At 39.8% G+C, this 20,491-nt stretch overlaps 1 protein-coding gene across 1 annotated transcript; it reads right to left on the reverse strand.

Moving 5' to 3' along the window:
- Positions 1-434: 434 nt before the first annotated feature.
- Positions 435-19,854, reverse strand: washc4 (WASH complex subunit 4). The gene is made up of 33 exons (XM_058407854.1): positions 19,640-19,854; positions 18,558-18,697; positions 18,406-18,459; positions 17,115-17,180; positions 16,902-16,947; positions 16,208-16,275; positions 15,935-16,017; positions 15,757-15,799; positions 15,563-15,666; positions 15,336-15,456; positions 14,377-14,500; positions 14,115-14,242; positions 13,638-13,798; positions 13,302-13,428; positions 12,593-12,718; positions 11,359-11,466; positions 11,103-11,249; positions 10,799-10,878; positions 10,583-10,688; positions 10,347-10,463; positions 8,513-8,681; positions 8,235-8,389; positions 8,062-8,136; positions 7,845-7,949; positions 7,605-7,739; positions 7,383-7,491; positions 6,525-6,591; positions 6,298-6,384; positions 5,974-6,121; positions 5,536-5,632; positions 5,251-5,447; positions 3,542-3,638; positions 435-2,231 (listed from the first exon to the last, which is right to left on the reverse strand). Exons 1-33 carry the CDS (start codon positions 19,698-19,700, stop codon positions 2,164-2,166), a joined length of 3,519 nt encoding a protein of 1,172 aa, XP_058263837.1. The 5' UTR covers positions 19,701-19,854; the 3' UTR covers positions 435-2,163.
- Positions 19,855-20,491: the final 637 nt, after the last annotated feature.

Raw genomic sequence — 20,491 nt, forward strand, 5'->3', positions numbered from 1 at the left:
GAATGACCCTTGACTGTCCATGACCCTGTCGCCAGTTCACCACTGTTCCTTCCTTGGACCACTTTTGATAGATACTGACCACTGCAGACCGGGAAGAGCTGCAGTTTTGGAGATGCTCTGATCCAGTGGTCTAGCCATCACAACTTGTCCCTTCGTCAAATTCGCTCAAATCCTTACACTGGTCCATTTTTCCTGCTTCTAACACATCAACTTTGAGGACAAAATGTTGACTTGCTGCCTAATATATCCCACCTACTAACAGGTGCCATGATGAGGAGCTCATCAATCTTATTCGCTTGACTGCTCAGAATGTTATGCCTGATCGGTGTATTGTTTCTGTAGGATGATAGATGTGGGAATATGTAGCTTTTTTCATGTGATGAGAATATCTTAGCTGTAAGGAAGTAGCTGAGGAACATTTCAGAGACACTGTGTTCCACAATATTTCTTTTATTATGGCATTACAAATATCAGTTAGTTTTCCACAATTGTTATTATTATTGTTTTTTTTTTAATGACAAGGGTTCAAAAAATAATAATAAAAGAAAAAAAATCAACATTCAATTGGAATGTTTTCAAAATTTTACTATTAAGTATTGATGTGCTTTCTGGTCTGAATACAGTGCATTAAAGCGTTAACATAAGATCTGACGCACAAACAAGCCGAAGCTTGTTTTTGCACACATTTCTATACAGATCTGGCAGCATGGATATCAGGTACTCAAGGTTATGACTGTTAGTTGCTACAGTTCAATGGAGTTTGTTAAGCTTTCTGAACAAAACAAATCAATCACTTGTCATTTCTGTCTCGTCACAAAGACCTCACACCAGTCTCATGAAAGGGTTCGCTATTAATTTGAATTTGCCCATGTTGGTGTTTCACCTGATCCACATGGTCCCAAAAGCTTCCTATGGAATTAAATTCTTGTGATTATGTCCCGATGATGGGATGTGTACACTATATTGCCAAAAGTTCTGGGACACCCCTCCAAATCAATGAATTCAGGGGTTGGGCTCAGCCCGTGAAAGGAACTCTTAATGCTTCAAGACATTTTGGACAATTTCATGCTCCCAACTTTGTGGGAACAGTTTGGGGATGACCCCTTCCTGTTCCAACATGACTGCACACCAGTGCACAAAGCAAAGTCCATAAAGACATGGATGAGTGAGTTTGGCGTGTAGGAACTTGACTGGCCTGCACAGAGTCCTGACCTCAACCCCATAGAACACCTTTGGGATGAATTAGAGCGGAGACTGTGAGCCAGACCTTCTCATCCAAGATCAGTGCCTGACCTCACAGATGAGCTTCTAGAGTAATGGTCATAAACACACTCCTAAACCTTGTGGAAAGCCTTCCCAGAAGAGTTGAAGCTGTTATAGCTGTGAAGGGTGGGTCAACTCCATATTAAATTCATGTGCATGTAAAAGCAGTTGTCCCACAACTTTTGGCAACATAGTGTACATGTGACCAATTTCATTTCTAGACAAAGCCACCTTTTCACATTGCTCAACACAACACTTATTTCTCCTTCCATAGTACCTTCTCATTCATCTTCATAACATAAACTTCGCTTTAGCACGCTGTACCAAAGAAACAGAGTTATACTCCTAGGGCTGAAAATGTAATCCTAGCTAGACAAGCGATCTATTATTCTACTCTTACATTACAAAGCACTGGGAACTCCTACTTCAACGTAGAACCTGTTATATAAAACACCACCTTCACTTCCATCATCATGGAAAATCCAGGAAAAGACATTTTTCTAATCCAATTAGCAAAGGGATATGTAATGAAGATGATTTGTAATTAAAAATCAAACTCTGCTTCAGTATATCAAAACAGGCGTCGTATTAAAATATTTCTTAAAAGTTACAGCTGCCAAACGTGCTCTCCTGACATGACGTGTACAGTAATGCGGAAAATAAAAGGTGACATGAGCATGTTTCTGTACAAGCAGATCACAGTCAGTTTCAGTCCTAAGTGCATTAGAAGGAATAAATATTCCACAATGTTCACACTAAGTTCCCAATTCATAGTTTAGCTTTAATCTTCCCGCTTAATACTGAGTTACAATCCAAAACATGGCACTCTATAGGCTTTTCGGAAGCCAAAGCAGGTTTGTTGCCACTCCTTAATATGAAAAAGACTTGAAGTGGGAGGTTTCACTTGGCAGCCGGCTCGGGCGTGGCAGCAGCCTCAGACGAAGCACCTTCAGCTTTACCAACATCCTCTAAAACACACAGAATACACATAAGGAGATTATAATTAATATTTTTATATATAATTATTACATTTCAATGGCAGATCTTTAAACCCTGATCTGTTTACTAAGACTGGGGCCAAGACCTGAACAAACAAACCTGTATAATCAAATTTTTTTTTTAACTTTTATTCATTTAAACTTCTTTTCACCTTACTTTCACTCCAGCTAACGGTCACCTACATGACCCACAATGCAATTCAATCACCTGCTGTTAGTGGAGCAAGCTGACATTTCTTCATGTCTACCTAACGAAAGTGATGCAGCAGTGCTTTAGATCTTTAGCCTGTCCGGCTCCCTTACATCCTCATCTCTACACTCATGCTCAGGTTCCAAAGCGTCTTTCGAGTTAAGTTGCCAATCACTAACTTCTAATGCAACTCAAAATACTGCATTAAGCAACAGACGTCACAAATAGTTGATATACACCAATCGGGCATAACATTATGACCACCTTCCTAATATTGTGTTGGTGCCCCTTTTGCTGCTAAAACAGCCCTGACCCATTGAGGCATGGACTCTACTAGATTCCTGAAAGTGTGCTGTGGTATCTGGCACCAAGATGTTAGCAGCAGACCCTATTAAGCCTTACAGGACTTAAAGGACATTTTTGATAGATACTGACCACTGCAGACCGGGAACACCCCACAAGAGCTGCAGTTTTTGAGATGCTCTGATCCAGTGGTCTAGCCATCACAATTTGGCCCTTCCTTTGAATTTCGCTCAAATCCTTACGCTTGCCCATTTTACTGTTTCTAACACATCAACTTTGAGGACAAAATGTTTACTTGCTGCCTAATATATCCCACCCACTAACAGGTGCCATGATGAGGAGATCATCAGTCTTATTCACTTCACCTCTCATTGTTAATAATGTTATATCTGATCAGTGTATGTATATATAATGTGTTTCCGGGCAGAGGTGTCATTTTCATACAGTTTGAAGTTAAGTGCCACACTTTAGTGAACAGGACAGGTATATGGTCAGCTACACACTATATCCTGATTTGGGTCTCTGTGTGGTAGATTTGGGCTGCACTTATGTGTTTGCTTCCTGAAATCAGTTTATTTTGGCAGATGTAAGCACACCAGGGTTGAAAACGATTGAACCAAGTAAAATAAATGTCAGAGAATTATTTTACTTTGCTTTGGAAAGACATTTTTAAGTAAAAAAGCACAATCAGCAACTTCTTTTCAGTTACTTCCTCAGAGGTTTCATTAATAGATTTCCACTTCCCTGCTGTGTAGTACTGGGAGGAAAATAAAAGCAGTACACCTACCCCTGTCCTTCTTCTCCTGGGTTTCCTCTGCTGCAGTCTTATCGGCCCTGAAGAATATCCTCGCACTGCTCAGAGAGAAGTAAAGTAGCTCGAACTCCTGGCAGCAGAAAGAATGCGTCAGCGTTATTTTTAAATAAATAAATAACACCTTACACCAGTCCATCCTAAACATCAGAATTTTAGTGTGGTTAGCTTAGTGGTTAGTACATTTGCTTCACACTTCAGGGGTCAAGGGTTCGATTGTGTGTGTATGAGGTTTGCATGTTCTCCCTGTGAATCAGGGGTTCTCTCCAGGTACTCTGTGGTACAGAAAATGGATGGAAGGGTGACCCTATGGTCACCTTCACTGTTTTCTTACAGGGAGTGAAACGTCGTCTGAATGCACACTCAAATGTAAGCTTGATAAGAAACATACTACCTTAAATTGAAAGAAATACACAACTTCACTGTTATTAATAGCCCCAACGTGACCTTTTTCAAGAACCTCACAAATACTGCCATCATGAGAAAATTATATTGGCAAAAGTTTTGGGGCACCCCTTTAAATCATTCAATTCAGGTGTTGTTTTTCAGGGGTTGGGCTCAGCCCCTTAGTTCCAAAGAACTCTTAATGCTTCAGCTTCATACCAAGACATTTTGGACAACTTTGTGGGAGCAGTTTGGGGTTGACCCCTTCCTGTTCCAACATGACTGCACACCAGTGCACAAAGCAAGGTCCATAAAGACATGGATGAGCGAGTTTGGTTTGGAGGAACTTGACTGGACTGTGCAGTAGGGTCGAGTCCTGACCTTGACTCGATACCTTTGGGATGAATTAGAGCAGAGACTGTGAGCCATTACAAAACTGGGACGTCTGCCTTTACATGCACACGAATGTAATATGGAGTTGTCCCGCCCTTTGCAGCTATAACAGCTTCAACTCTTCTGGGAAGGCTTTCCACAAGGTTTAGGAGTGTTTATGGGAATTTTTGACCATTCTTCTAGAAGCGCATTTGTGAGGTCAGGTACTGATGTTGGATGAGAAGGTCTGGCTTGCAGTCTCCACTCTAATTCATCCCAAAGGTGTTCTACAGGGTTGAGGTCAGGACTCTGTGCAGGCCAGTCAAGTTCCTCCACACAAAACTCTCTCATCCATGTCTTTATGGACCTCGCACTGGTGTGCAGTCATGTTTAAACAGGAAGGGGTCATCCCCAAACTGTTCCCACAAAGTTGGGAGCATGAAATTGTCCAAAATGTCTTGGTAAGCTGAAGCATTAAGAGTTCCTTTCACTGGAACTAAGCAGCCAAGCCTAACCTCTGAATTCAATGATTTGGAGGGGTGTCCCAAAACTTTTGGTGTATCTTGGTCAGGTTTGTAGTGGATCGGGAACCCATCCTGGGAATAATGCACATGAGGCAGGAATACACCCTAGATGGGAATCCAGTCAAATCACACCTAGGCAAAATGTGGACTCTACCTAGTGGCATGTTTTTGGAAAGCGTAAGGAAACCGGAGAACTCCAGAGAAAACCTACAGAGACGTGCAGAGAAGATGCGAAAATTCCATAAAGAGAGAGTAAGATAAGATCAAGCTAAAACCTTGTGAGCCGTGACGTGGCAATGCTACCCGCTGTGCCAGCTCAGCACATCATGCTGAAGTTTGTTTTAATATAAACATAGATAAGGCACAGAGAACTTGAAGAATGATCTTCAGCAGTCATTAACACACCTGCAGGTAGATGTCTAATCTCTTCTGAGTTAAGTTCATAGTCTGCATGAGTTTCTCATCTTGGTTGGTGGCCTGAATGTTCTGTTCTTTCACCACCGCTTTCATTTCCTTCATGTATTTCTCTCGAACTGCCTGGAACCAATGCAACGAGTCAAACTCCTGATATTGGTCCAGCAGCTTCAAGATGTAGGCCACACCTTAGGAGAGAAATTGTGAAAAAAAATTGAGATGCTGCCTATCAGAGAAGCACAAATGACACAGATAATGATTGTGTGTGAGACTTACCCATGGCAAAGCCATCATCTGTAAAGGCTGCACCATTTTTGTTCTTTTTGTTCAGCTTCTCCTTGCAGCCGATGGAGTGTTCTACAAAGTTCACTGTCTGAAAATACGTAAGTCATAAAAATGTTTACTAAAATATCTGCCATGGCATAGGCACAGGGACTCACTCGGTGGTTTAATAAATATGAAGACAACGTTAATCATATACTATTGACTTGGATACATGATGCTCATAAAATCTCGAGCTTTAGATTTACAGCTGTTCAAGCGGCTCAGGCTGGCAATAAACCGTACTAAACATCATGTTTATTTTATTTCATTGTTGACTGAGCTGTACTTACATATTCATAGTGGCTGGTATTTTAATTAGGGTGAAAATGTAGACCATTTAGCAGGAATAACAGGAATAATTCTGATAAACCAACAGAAATTGCTGCTTACCAAAGGAGGCACGATCATGTAGAAGTTCCTCAAGTGCATATTTTTCACACTGCGAAACTCTGGGGCAAAAACTCCTACAAGCATTTTGAAATACTCGGTTCCCTCAGCCGAGTTACTGGTCAGGTCACTGAGTACAGAGTCTAGAACGCTGAAATGATACGAGTTTGCTTTCTTGATGAAAATGCTTAACAGAACTACACTTGAGATGTTCTTCTCAGCTAATTAGACTTATGATCTTAAACAGGAGAGGTATCAACTCATGTTTTCACTGCACTCTCAGGGAGAAGTGAGCAAGATGGATGCAGAAAGATCTTATTTAAGTACCTGGCTGCTTTCTGAGTCTCCTCAGTGAGACCCTCCTCCTTCACCAACTCCTCAAAGTTTACAATATCCTCAAGATCAGGAACAAACCTGAAACATTAGCAGTGAATATTTAAAATATTTTCCAATTGCTCCACATTATCATGTTATAACAATGGCCTTAAATTATTTCATGTATGTGTGAGTGGGTGTGTTTGTGTGTACACACAGGGGTCAGAACATAACTTTACCTAATGGCGCTGCTGCAGCAGTGAAGACCTCCAGAGCGGATCATCCGTACATAGCCCATTGCGTTACCTACAGGAGAGAAAAACGGAGACAGACCAGACTCAACTTAAATTATATAACATTCTTAGCAGTGAGAGGTGAAGTGAATAAGACTTCTCAAAATCTTCTCATCATGGCACCTGTTAGTGGGTGAGATATATTAGGCATTTTGTCCTCAAAGTTGATGTGTTAGAAGCAGGAAAAATGGACAAGGGTAAGGATTTGAGCGAGTTTGACAAAGGGCCAATTTGTGATGGGTAGACCACTGGATCAGAGCATCTCCAAAACTGCAGCGGTCAGTATCCATCAGAAGGATCCGTTAAATGATCCTTTAAAGGACTTAAAGGATCTGCTGCTAACATCTTGGTGCCAGATACCACAACACACCTTCAGGGATCTAGTAGAGTCCACAGGTCAACGGGTCAGGGCTGTTTTGGTAGCAAAAATGGGACCAACACAATATTAGGCAGGTGGTCATAATGTTATGCCTGATTGGTGTATATAAATTCGCAATGTCAGGGGTGACTGTGGCAAAGAAAAAAACTCCCTGAGATGAAATGAGGAAGAAACCTTCAGAGGAACCAGACTAAAAAGAGAACCTATCCTAATCTGCATGACACCAGAGTATAAATCATGTCCCATACTATACAGTAAAATAGTATGCTAATTGTTTTAACAGGAACCCGAGTATATTTTTTAGCTTTAAGTCTGTTTAAAGTTATTAACTGAGACTGGAGTGCAAACTGTTCTCAGCAACCGACAAGTGCTATAAATAACAACATATGAGTGTTGTGATAACTACATCAAGTACAAGCTCTTACCAATCTGGCTGATGAGTTGTCTGAACTGGTCCAGGTAGCTCTGGCCATCTGGAGTGATGCCCAGTTTCCTAATACCACGGTTGAACTTTTCTGCCCTCTCGAAGGGATACTACAAACAAACAAACAAACAAACAAACAAACAGGAAACACCTGATCAGAGCATAGACAAAATGTATAGAAACACTTGATTATATTTTAAAGAAAGAAACCTGCGATATCCACCTTCTGATCTGACTGGTCTTTAGTTTCTCTGAAGAACCGGATGTCTTTGATAAGCCTGGACTTGATGTGCTCATCGTACATGAACTGACTGAAAATGTAGAACTTCTTTCGGAGGAACTGGTATGTAAAATTGACCTGAACAGAAATGAATGTCTCTCAGTGAGATCTGGCAGGAGCTCAGCAAAGAAGCATTTTCTCAGGACACTTTATTAAACATCTTGAATTTCAAGCTTCACGTACAGTTGTGTTCATGATGCCGGTCCCATGGGTGCGTATGGAGTTAGCAATGTGCCGAATATTGATAGTGTTCAAGTGCTTGTTGTTGCTGGTCTTCTCAATAAAAATCTACAAAATCAATGCAGAGGGGATGAGTGTGGAATTGGTTTAAATGCTACACAGGATTACCAATGCAGAGGCACATGAGAGGAGAAATAAAAAAAGAACAAACAGGACTTACCTGATTGTTCAGATTGTAGAGATAACGTGAGACAAAAACATGGATGTTCCTCATAATCTCCAATACGTCCAGCCCCTGTGTGAAGCAGGGGTTAATGTTTCTGTCCATATGTTATTAATGTAAAACACAAAACCCTTTCAAGACTTATCTCTTCTAAATATAACCCAACATGCCTGTTCCAGAGTCTGGCTGGGGAGGTGAGCCTCGGTCATGACCAGGCCATAGCGCTGTGTGGCCAGGTTCCTCATCTCACTGTACGTGGCCCAGTCATGTAGGGCTACTGTTGTCAGGTTGTAAAAGGTTTTGTCTAGGTAGTGTGTGACGTAGGCTGCAAAAGACAAAGATGTCTCATCATTCTTACCATAATATGCAAATATACCTTTATAGCACACATGAATTCAATTGGCCTTGGTTTCATTAGTGTGTTCGAAATGACGCTGCTTTTACTGACCTTTGATGTCCAGGAAGCGATTGAAGAAGCGGATAGGCTTGAGGGAAAAGAAGTGAGCCAGGTCTTTCATGCCTACTTTGAAAGGGTTACGGTCATCCAGCTTGAGATGTGTGTGCACAGAAAGCCGGAGGTCTTTCTCTATCTCCTTACACAGCTTGTCTAGCAAATGCTAATGGGGGGGGGGGGACAACAAAAGGTTAAGCTCCTTTTACATCTACAGGCAATTCTATTTATATGCTCAGGTTACATCTGGATTAAATTTTGGCTAAATTCTTTATTAAAAAAAAAAATCAAGATCTACACCGATCGTCCATAACATTATGACCAGTGGGGGGTGACGTGAATAAGACTGATGATCTCCTCATCATGGCACCTGTTAGTGGGTGGGATATATTAGGCAGCAAGTGAACATTTTGTCCTCAAAGTTGATGTGTTAGAAGCAGGAAAAATGGACAAGCGTAAGGATTTGAACGAGTTTGACCAAAAGGGCCAAATTGTGATGGCTAGACCACTGGATCAGAGCATCTCCAAAACAGCAGATCTTGTGGGGTGTTCCCGGTCTGCAGTGGTCAGTATCTATCAAAAGTGTCCTTTAAGTCCTATGGAGTCCCCACCTTGCAACTTACCACAGCACACCTTCAGGGATCTAGTGGAGTCTGTGCCTCGACAGGTTAGGGCTGTTTTGGCAGCAAAAGGGGGACCAAGACAATATCAGAGAGGTGGTCATCATGTTATGCCTGATTGGTGTACAATGTGGTTTAAAAAAAAAAAAAATCTTTGTTCAAGGGAGATGTGGAGAACAGTATACAGCTCCCAATCTTTTTCATGCAACATTAAAAAGAGTAGACTGTGATTGCAATATTTACTTATAAATATAAATACAGTGCTAGTATGTCAAACAACACCAGGAAGGAGACACAACCCTGATCAGAGTCAAGTAACAGGTCACCACTTTAACCAGTGCTGTCTCTGTGCTATGATGAGGTCTAAATCTTGACCGATACACTTCATGAATGTTATTCCTAAGTGTGTATGAGCATAACTGCTGGGGGAAGTTTTGATAATGGCCTATAGTTGGACATCTGACAAAGGTCGAGGTCAGGTTTTCTAAATCAGGGGTCTGATAACCGCTGCTTTAAAAGATTTAGGCATATAGCCGGTGCTAAGGGAAGAATTGATTAGTTTTAGAAGGGGTTCGGTTGCTACTGGCCTTATCTGTTTAAAGAAACATGTAGGTAAGGGATCTACAACATAGGTCGATTATTTTGAAAAAGAAACTCGTGAAATTACATTGATCTCTCAAAAAAAGTGAGTGAAAGTGAAACAGAAAGAAAGTGAAACATTCTAAACACGGATCTGATATCATTACTTATATAATTATTATGAGCGTATGTCTGTGAATGAGAAAGTTGTTTCCAAATGAGGTTAATTAAATACCCGTGTAGGCTTATCATGCATTATAAAAGACTAATGCTGGAGCTAACCTAACCTGTATATCTAACAAAAACTCCATTTAATTAATCAGCACTTTAAACAATCATACTTAGCAATTATTATCTCTATAAAATCGTGCATAATGCTAAAAGACTTGTATTCATGCAACACTGTGAAGTTAGGAATTACTGACCTTTTAGATGTAGATTATAGATTATCAATAAATAATATTTGATTGTAAGTGTTTACTAAAGCCAGAATATTTTGTAAATGAATTTTCAAGCACATTGAGTTTAATGTATTCTAAACAATGACTCAGATGCCATAAGCAGTCCATCTCACCGACAGCTGATGCTAACCAACCCATTACATCTACCCATTTCAGTTACTTCTTCCTCACCTCATGGAAGACCTCCATGATCTCGTTGTCATAGCACTCCAGGAGCTGCTCACAGGACTCCATGTGTTTGGCATATAGCATGGTTGGCACACAGTCTCGGAGAGCACTGAACATATACTAGAAAACATCGAAAAAAGACATTAAAACAAAAGGAACATGATTATTCATGAGACAGAACTCACCAGTGGAATTTTGGTCCCGGTATCAGAAGCATTTCACCATTAAACAGTACGTACATGTATTCTGGCTGCATCCACAGCATTATCATAAACATCATCCAGGTAAATGGGAAACACTGCACGGTGCCAGTAGAGAAAGCTGCAATCACACTGCACTTTAACCCTGAGGACAAGAAACAGGACAAGTTTTTTGTAAAAATTGTATGCATGTTTATTTTCATATACACATACAGAATACATTTGAAGGTTCTTTTGTAGTTTTAGAAGTCTCACCTTTCTCTTAATTCACTAATGAGGTCCAGTTTCTTTAGGACAAGTTGTAACGGTAGAAGCTCCTCGTCTTTGAATGTTTTCTGGAAAACAAAATGAAACAAATTTGTATTCAAAATCAATATATTCTTTGTCCAGTAATTCAATACAATACACCAGATACCATGCAAATTTTGTGTAAACTGTTGTACAGATGATGTTAAGAACTTGAGTATGAGAGAGAGTATACTATATCTAGCTTCATGCAACACTGTTATCCAGTTGCAAGGTCTTAAAGCATGCATAATCCAAACACATGGTTCCTTACCATCTGAGTGCCCACACTGAGCGCTAGAGACACTACCAGACGTCTCTCCCTGGTGCTCGGGCCATTCAGCGTGTTCTCAGCAAGCACCAGAGCTGACAGCACATCCAGCCTCTGCTCACTGTACTTCTTATCAGAGATCACTCTTTTCTACATAGATATAAAGATATTTAGGCATTTTTTTCATTTGGTAAAATACTGAAGAACAAGAAAATGGTACTAAAACAATGTCCCTGAATGTTTGGATTTCAGACTTTACCTTAGCTGTAGAAATAGCGGCCAGTGCTTGTGACTGCAGCTGTTGAGTGATATGGGACACAGAGTCTGCCACCACAAGGGATCGCCGGTGGAATGTGTGCTCTACTGCCTTTGTTTTTTAAAAAGAAAACAATTAAATGTACTGATGAATACATTTCATACAATACTAATCAATCAGTATTACTAAATATAACCTCAATTTTGTCCTTTAAATGAGCTTACATTCAGAAATCTCTCATAGCATTACAAACACTATATTGCCAAAAGTTTTGGGACATCTGCCTTTATATGCACATGAACTTTAATGACATTCCATTCTTAATCCGTAGGGTTTAATATGGAATTGGCCTGACCTTTGCAGCTATAACAGCTTCAACTCTTCTGGGAAGGCTTTCCACAAGGTTTAGGAGTGTGTTTATGGGAATTTTTGACCATTCCTCTAGAAGCGCATTTTCAAGCCCAACCCTTGAAAAACAACCCCACACCATAATCCCCCCTTCACCAAAACTTTACACTTGGCACAATGTAGTCAAGTAAGCAGCGTTCTCCTGGCAACTGCCAAACCCCGAATTGTCTATCGGATTGCCAGACAGAGAAGCGTGATCGGTCACTCCAGAGAACACATCTCCACTGCTCTAGAGTCCAGTAGCGGCGTGCTTTACACCACTGCATCAGACACTTTGCATTGCACTTGGTGATGTAAGGCTTGGATGCAGCTACTAGGCCATGAAAACCCATTCCATGAAGCTCTCTACACACTGTTCCTGAGTTAATAAGTTTGGAGGTCTGTAGCTATTGACTCTGCAGAAAGTTGGTGACTTCTGCACTGTGCTCCTCAGCATGCTCTGACCCCGCTCTGTGATGTTACGTGGTCTACCACTTCGTAGCTGAGTTTCTGCTGTTCCCAATTGCTTCCACTTTGTTATAATACCACTAACAGTTGATTGTGGAATATTTAGTAGTGAGGAAATGACGAATGGACATTGCACAGGTGGAAACCTATCACGGTACCACGCTTGAATTCACTGAGCTCCTGAGAGCGACCCATTCTTTCACAAATGTATATAGAAGCAGTCTGCATGCCTAGGTGCTGGATTTTATACACCTGTGGCCATGGAAATGATTGGAACACCTGAATTCAATGATCTGCAGGGGTGTCCCAAAACTTTTGGCAATATAGTGTATGTGGATATGTGGACATCAGGTGAAGATCATAGTATAGAGGAAAGGCTTACTTTCAGTAGTTCTACTAAACGACACAGGGCCTTCACAGAGGTCTTAGTCATGGGTCGCTGCACAGACATGTAGAGGTTCATAGTGGTTTTTATGATGGTGCTGATGCTGTATGCATACAGGATTCCCTGCAGGTAAAATACACACCACGAGCTCTATTTAGACATCTTACCATAATCACTAAAAATAGCTGGAACACCACAAAGACTTCCTCATTTCAATGACTTTTCCAGTTTCCAGTTTCACATCAGTGAAAATAATTATTATCTACATTAATAAGTATAAACAAATATACATTCATTAATAAACATTTGTTAATAAATGCAATGTTTTAGACAGCTATTACAATGCATGAAACATGTCTGATAAAGAAGCCACCCCGGATCACTTATTCACTGGTATAACAGTCACTGGTATCACAACAGCTTGAATCCAGGGGCACGGTTGCTCTAAACCAGGGATCCTTAAATCTGGCCAACAAGATCCAATTTCCTGCAGAGTTTAATTTAGCACTAACAATCAAACACACCTGAACACGCTAGTCAATGTCTTTAGGACCATTAGAAAATCACAGGTAGAGGACTTTGATCAGGGTTGGAGTTAAACTCTGCAGTGCATTAGCCCTCCAGGGCAAGATTTGAGGAACCCTGCTCTAAACTGTCCAGAGAAGTCTAACATTCATTGTGGTTTAAACTCTAGAAACTTCTTTACCTGTACAAATACATTGCACCTGTTGCTCAGATCTTCTGAGAGTTTATCACTTTTCTGGTCTTTAGATAAGATGGCTTCCATCTTCATCAACCAGGAGGTTACAAAAACATAGTACGACTGCACATCCCTACAACAAGAAAGAAAAAAGAAAGCACTGCATTAGAACAGCAAAAATAGATCTAATTTATTTTCAGTATCTGCTTTATCCTGGTCAGGGTTGCCGTGAATCCAAAGCTTATAAAATAAATCCAGGTCACAAATCATGTGAAGTTATCCTACAGCTGAAGGGCAGGAAGAGAGCAGAATCATGGCATTCATGTTTTCCATAAAACTCACTTTGTTAGAGTCTGGGCCTTTTGTTGTAAGAATGTATCTCTGCTTAGACGGATGGCCTGGAGACTTTTCTTATCCATCAGTTTGGCTGCTGCTGGGATTTTGTTGATCAAAAACGTATCAGGAAACCAGATTATGTTGGCAGTCAGGGTAACTGCAGGGACCTGGAAGAGAAAGGGTTAAATATATAAGGGGAAAAAAATGTAAGATATTCAACTGGAGGTTTATTTACCCTGTTCACAAAATCTGATCAGATTGGATGTGATTAATGATAACGACTATATTTAAGTCTGAAAGCCTGAACAACCATGCTGATTTTAGTCCAAGATAAGATGAATTTAATATGATGGGTTGATTTGATTGCTTTTTAATGCCATGTTAGCTTCAATGGCTATATTATGGCAAAAGTCTGAATGTAGTTAAAACAGTTAATATGATGGGTAAAAAGGGAAAACACACAAACCTGAGTTTGAAACGAACCTTTTTACACACATCCAAGAGAGCTTTGTAGAGCCTCTTGTCGACCGTACGAAAAATGTGGAAATGCAAGGCGAAGAGGCCACAAACCCCAGCATACTTATCCCTTTGGTCAATCTCTGCAGGCTCCCCTGTGAGCACAAAAACATTCAAACGATTTATTTCTTCAGCACTTTCCAAATAACGCAAGCTAAAGCATGATGTCATTTCACACAGCTTTAATTAGGTACATTAACAGCGACGATCAAAATGAGGAAACACAAACCAAGTTTTGACTCCACATTGGTGAAAATGGTGCGAATGTTGTGAGCAAACTCCTCAGCGAAGGCACTGTTTTTCGAGACTGAAACTCCTTCGCCAGGATTATCGAATCTCTGGTCTACACAAGCCTGTTAAGAACAGAATGAAAACAACAGAAATATACACACACGTGCAAATGATCCCACATTTACCCAAAAAAGGAAAATGTGTAAAGTACAAACTGTACAAAACTTTTTACAATACACTGAAGACATCTAGACTTTGAGATCATAAAATGAATGAGACAGAACGGTTTAGGCAATAATCAACTGTATAACTGAAATTATACACCAATCAGGCATAACATTATGATCACTGACAGGTGAAGTGAATAAGACTGATCTCCTCATCATGGCCCCTGTTAGTGGGTGGGATATATTAGGCAGCAATTTTGTCCTCAAAGTTGATGTGTTAGAAGCAGGAAAAATGGGCAAGTGTATGGATTTGAGCGAGTTTGACAAGGACCAGATTGTGATGGCTAGACCACTGGATCAGAGCATCTCAAAAACTGCAGCTCTTGTGGGGTGTTCCCGGTCTGCAGTGGTCAGTATCTACCAAAAGTGGTGCAAGGAAGGAACAGTGGTGAACCAGCGACAGGGGGACACATCCAATCCAACAGACGAGCTACTGTTGCTCAAATTGCTGAAGAAGTTAATGCTGGTTCTGACAGAAAGGTGTCAGAATACACAGTGCATGACAGAGCTGTTTTAGCAGCAAAAGGGGGGACCAACACAAGATTAGGCAGGTAGACATAATGTTATGCCTGATCTGTGTATATTGATTTAAATAATAAAGGCTGCACATATAGTCATCGTTGCAGAGACAAATTAGTATGAATTGCAGTGGATAAAAACAAAAGAATTCTGCTTAAGGTTAGCTTTTCTTAAGAAAGCATATATACACAAGAAAAGGATGTATAATAACCTGAAAGATCATGCTGTCCAGGAGCTGGCCCTCCAGCTTTAATAAAAGCTTCTCGAAAGGCTTTAGCTTCTCTTCAGGAATAGCAAATTTAGATGGGTTGTGATGGACAGATTTGAGTAATCTATATAGTCAAGAAAAATAAATAAATAAGTTACACACCATTGAAAGAGACACATATTACAACTAGCATACTAAAACTGCCGTAAGTTTTTAATTCTCATGTTTACCTTTTGTACATCTTCCAGTGATCTCTTAAAGTGCCATGATTCTCCATGATCTCATCCAAAGTGATCAGAACCACTAGGAGTTCCCCTAGATGCTCATATACCGTCTGGCCAAAATACAGAAACCATTATCTCGCATGAAGAATCACAAAACACCACAGATTAAATAAATAAATAAAAATAGGAAAAAGGGTTACCTGAAAATGTACCCCAGTTGACTCAATAATTTTTGTGGCAGCTCTAAAAAAAAATTAAATTAAAAAAAAAAAAAAATGAAAGTATAACTATGAAAATTATGGAGAAAATAAAGAAATTACAGAATATGAACCGGGGCTAAAATACACCACAGAGAATTTGCATTAGTGAAAAGCTCACTTGTTGCTGTTATACAGTGCAGCCAGCTGATGAACCAAGTTAACCACTACCTCAAAACATCGAGACACAAAGCAAGACAGTTCCTGCAGAGAGAGAGAGAGAGAGAGAGAGAGAGACAGAGAGAGAGAGAGAGAGAGAGAGAGAGAGAGAGAGAGAGAGAGAGATACAGAGAGTTAGAGATTTTTACCACATCCATTATAATAAAATGACTGTTAAAATATTTCTATTAAAGGCTCTGATGTTATACACACCAAGTCATAAATTTGGTCTCACCTGTAAAAATGATATAAAGCGTCCCATTTGAACCTGGCACTCTCCCTCCACCACACTGGTGTCTGAAACTGACAGACAGAAAGTACACTGATCAGGCATAGCATTATGACCACTTAGGAGTGAAGTGAATAAGACTGATGATCTCCTCATCATGGCACCTGTTAGTGGGTGGGATATATTAGGCAGCAAGTGAACATTTTGTCCTCAAAGTTGATGTGTTAGAAGCAGGAAAAATGGGCAAGCGTAAGCGAGTTTGACGACTGGATCAGAGCATCTCCAAAACTGCAGCTCTTGTGGGGTGTACCCGGTCTGCAGTGGTCAGTATCTATAAAAAGTGTCCTGCAAGTTGCGAGGTGGGGCCCATTGGAGGCCCTAAGTCGCAATTTACAGGACTTAAATGATCTGCTGCTAACATCTTGGTGCCAGATACCACAGCACACCTTCAGGGATCTAGTAGAGTCTTTGCCTCGATGGGTCAGGGCTGTTTTGGCAGCAAATGGGGGAGCAACACAATTGGTGGTTATAATGTTATGCCTTATCGGTGTACATCACTATCAGAAGGATTCACACACAGATTTCTTGATTGTAAGGCAAAGTGATACGGTATGTGTTGCTAAAGTAATAACATTTTGGTGAAAAAGAAAAAATATATATATATAGATGTTATAGATACGTTGAAGACAACATTGATTACCTCCTTCACCATAGTACAGCAAGCCATTGTAGAACTTTGCTTCAGCCTGGGAGAGAAAAAAAACATCAAGGTTTCATAATGGATCCAAGTCTAGAGCTCATCTTATAAAAACTAATTCAAACTGTTCGAAAATCTTGCTATCAGCACAATTTCTATTAATATCTTTAATTTCATTTGTCAAACCCATTAAAACTAGCATTTTTTGGCACATACCTCATATTTCAGCTTCTTAACTTCACTGCAGAGGGCCGCATAAACTGTAATGACTTTATTAAGGACCTAAATAATAGAACAAAGACTGCAGGGTTGACTGCTGAATTCAAAATCACTTGAAATAATACAGTGTAAAATAATTACAGTCATCAGATCAGCATACATACATACATTATATATATATATATATATATATATATCTATATATAGATAGATATATATATATATAGATATATAGATATATATATAGATATATATATATATATAGATAGATATATATATATATATATATAGATATATGATATATATATAGATATATAGATATATATAGATATATAGATATATATAGATCTAGATATATAGATATATCTATATCTATATATATATCTATATCTATATATATATCTATATCTATATATATATCTATATATCTATATATATATCTATATATCTATATATCTATATATCTATATATATATATATATAAAAATGCTTGTATATCTGTCTGAACTGCTGCTCCATCTACCCACTTCCACATACACCGATCAGGCATAACATTATGACCACCTGCCTAATATTGTGTTGGTCCCCCTTTTGCTGCCAAAACAGCCCTGACATGTCGAGGCATGGACTCCACTAGATCCTTGAAGGTGTACTGTGGTATCTGGCACCAAGATGTTAGCAGCAAGAAGTCCTCTAAGTTGTGAGGGGGTCCTCCATGGACTTAAAGGATACTTTTGACAGATACTGACCACTGCAGACCGGGAACACCCTACAAGAGCTGCAGTTTTGGAGATGCTCTGATCCAGTGGTCTAGACATCACAATTTGTCCCTTTGTCAAACTCACTCAAATCCTTACTCTTGCCCATTTTTCCTGCTTCTAACACATCAACTTTGAGGACAAAATTGCTGACTAATATATCCCACCCACTAATAGGGGCCATGATGAGGAGATAAGTCTTATTCACTGCACCAGTCAGTGCTCATAATGTTATGGCTGATCGGTGTATATACAGTATAGGCACATTAGAAGACATTGAGAACCCTGTCTAGTGCTTTTTTTGCTCAATTTAAAAAAAATATATAATTAGTAGCTGGTTATAGTAATCAAATTATTGGACATTTCAATTCTCTTGAATTTGTGGAAGAATCAAAGTATTGACTTAAACGGAAATACACAGCCGATCATCAACAGCACTAAGCTACAAGAAAAATTCTCACCGTATTTTTTGATCAAATATAATATAATATAAGCTGTCATAGGTGTTAAAATTGAGTATTGTGACTTACCTTATTTTCTGTTTTAATTAGCTCCAAAAGAGAAGATTGTTCATGAGGGAGAAGCTGTATGGTGACAAAATAAAATAAAAGGTTTTTATTTTTATTTTTAAATATTATCATTTTAGTGTCTGTGAAAGCTGAATAATGAAAAAGGAAAGCACCTTCAATGCAATCGGATCTAAAGTGAAATCCCAAACATCTCCGATGGAGTCGTCCAGGGCTTCCTCTATAGCTTTCAGCTGAGATGTGTAGTCCTCCAAGAACTTGTTATAGTTTTTCAGCTGCACTTCTGTGTGAATTTCTATGGCGAGAGAGACAGTGAAAGAGAGAGTGAAAGAGAGAGAGACAAAGAGTGAGACAGCAAGAGAAAGAGAGAGACAGACAGGCAGCAAGAGAGAGAGAGTGTGACAGAGAGAAAGACAAAAACAAAGAGGGAGAGCAACAGAGACAGACAGCAAGAAACAGAGAGAGAAAGACAGAGACAGACAGCGAGAGAGACATAGACAGCGAAAACCAGAGAGAGAGAGAGAATGTTATGATATGGCTGCTTCATGATATTTTTGTTTCTGGTGCAGAAAGTAAAAGCGAGTGAGGATAACAGTACCTTCCGTGTAATGTAAAGTAAACCTAAACCCTCTTTTTATGTATTTTTCTTAATAGAATAAACATATTATAATAGCTAGTGACTCTAGATTAACACCAATTTCATTGTTTTTTGTAAGTTTTGACGTCGCAGTGATACACTTTCATGATATAAGTTTATTGAGAAACTTGGGGTCTCCATCCTCACACTCCCTCCCACGGGGGGCGGGGTTAGTCAGATCATGTGACTCAACCTGTTTAGTGCAGCTAATAAGCTAGCAAATGCAAGCATACTCCAATACTAATAAAAATAGATGAATAAAATAAATGTCACCTGTCTCGTTGTTTACTACACAAGTTATTCAAGTTGCATCTGTTATACTGGGTGTTTCTAACCTGACCAGTAATTTATCAAAATCACGAGATGATCAGAACAGCTGAATCAAAGTGACACCATCCTGTTTTGCTGTAAAGAAAACAAAAATGGCGGTCTCTTGATTCAGACTCATGATGTACTGGCCAGATATTAAATTAAATGCCTGAGAGCCAGACAAATGTAATCAACAGCACATCCAACTACAGTGCTAGCTAGCTAATGTAGCTAAGTTTCGTTAGAACAGCAGCAACACGGCGCTTTGCTGCGACAGTCAACATTTCTTACTCTGAGATCCGTCATCAAAGCGGTCAAACTCCCAGTCGGGTGATATTGACTCCACTGCCATCCTGAAAAACAACTACAGGCGACCGCAAACACTTCTGCCTGACTCGCTGACCTGATGTCTGCGTAGAGAAAGTAAACTACCCTAATCTTCCCTCTGTGCCAACGTCTCCTTAGCTCAGCATACTTTTTTTCCTACCCGTATTACTGGAAATCCCGCCCATCTACCCAAGCTAGCGGCGGGCGTAGCCAGGTCTGGTCACATGAAAGGAAGCGGTTTTATTTTATTGATATTGTTCTGAACGTTTCGGTGTACCTTCATTCTAAAACGAATTTTAGTTACGTTTCGAAACACACTGAATCATTTCCCCCAAGTGACTCGCATAAACTGGTTCAAAGTTTGTTTATTTACGCAAGGCTCACGTATTCCCATCGCCAGCACATTGATTGATAGCAGATTCGGCCAATAGCCGCTCGCAGAAGGCGGGACTTGTCTTAAAACGGGCGGCGAAACACGTGATTTGGTCAATAATGTGTTTGCTCGATCATTTCTGGTGTTGCACAGTAGCACGAGATTTCAAAGTAAGAGTGCGCGCGCGCGAGTGCACGCACGCGCGCGCACACACACACACGCACAGTGTATTTAATCTGGCATGGACTCCACAGGTTTGTGTAAAACGTTATGATCCATTTTAGATTAAATCCCTTAGAGTGGCGCGTGAACACATGCTTCAGTAGAATTAGATTACACATGAGGAAATCCGCATGAAAAGGCATTATACATGGTCACATAGAAATAGTTTATATATATATACACACACATATATATATATGTATATATATGTATATATATAT

The sequence above is a fragment of the Hemibagrus wyckioides genome, linkage group LG14 (assembly GCF_019097595.1).
Source record: "Hemibagrus wyckioides isolate EC202008001 linkage group LG14, SWU_Hwy_1.0, whole genome shotgun sequence".
NCBI classification, from domain to species: Eukaryota; Metazoa; Chordata; class Actinopteri; order Siluriformes; family Bagridae; genus Hemibagrus; species Hemibagrus wyckioides.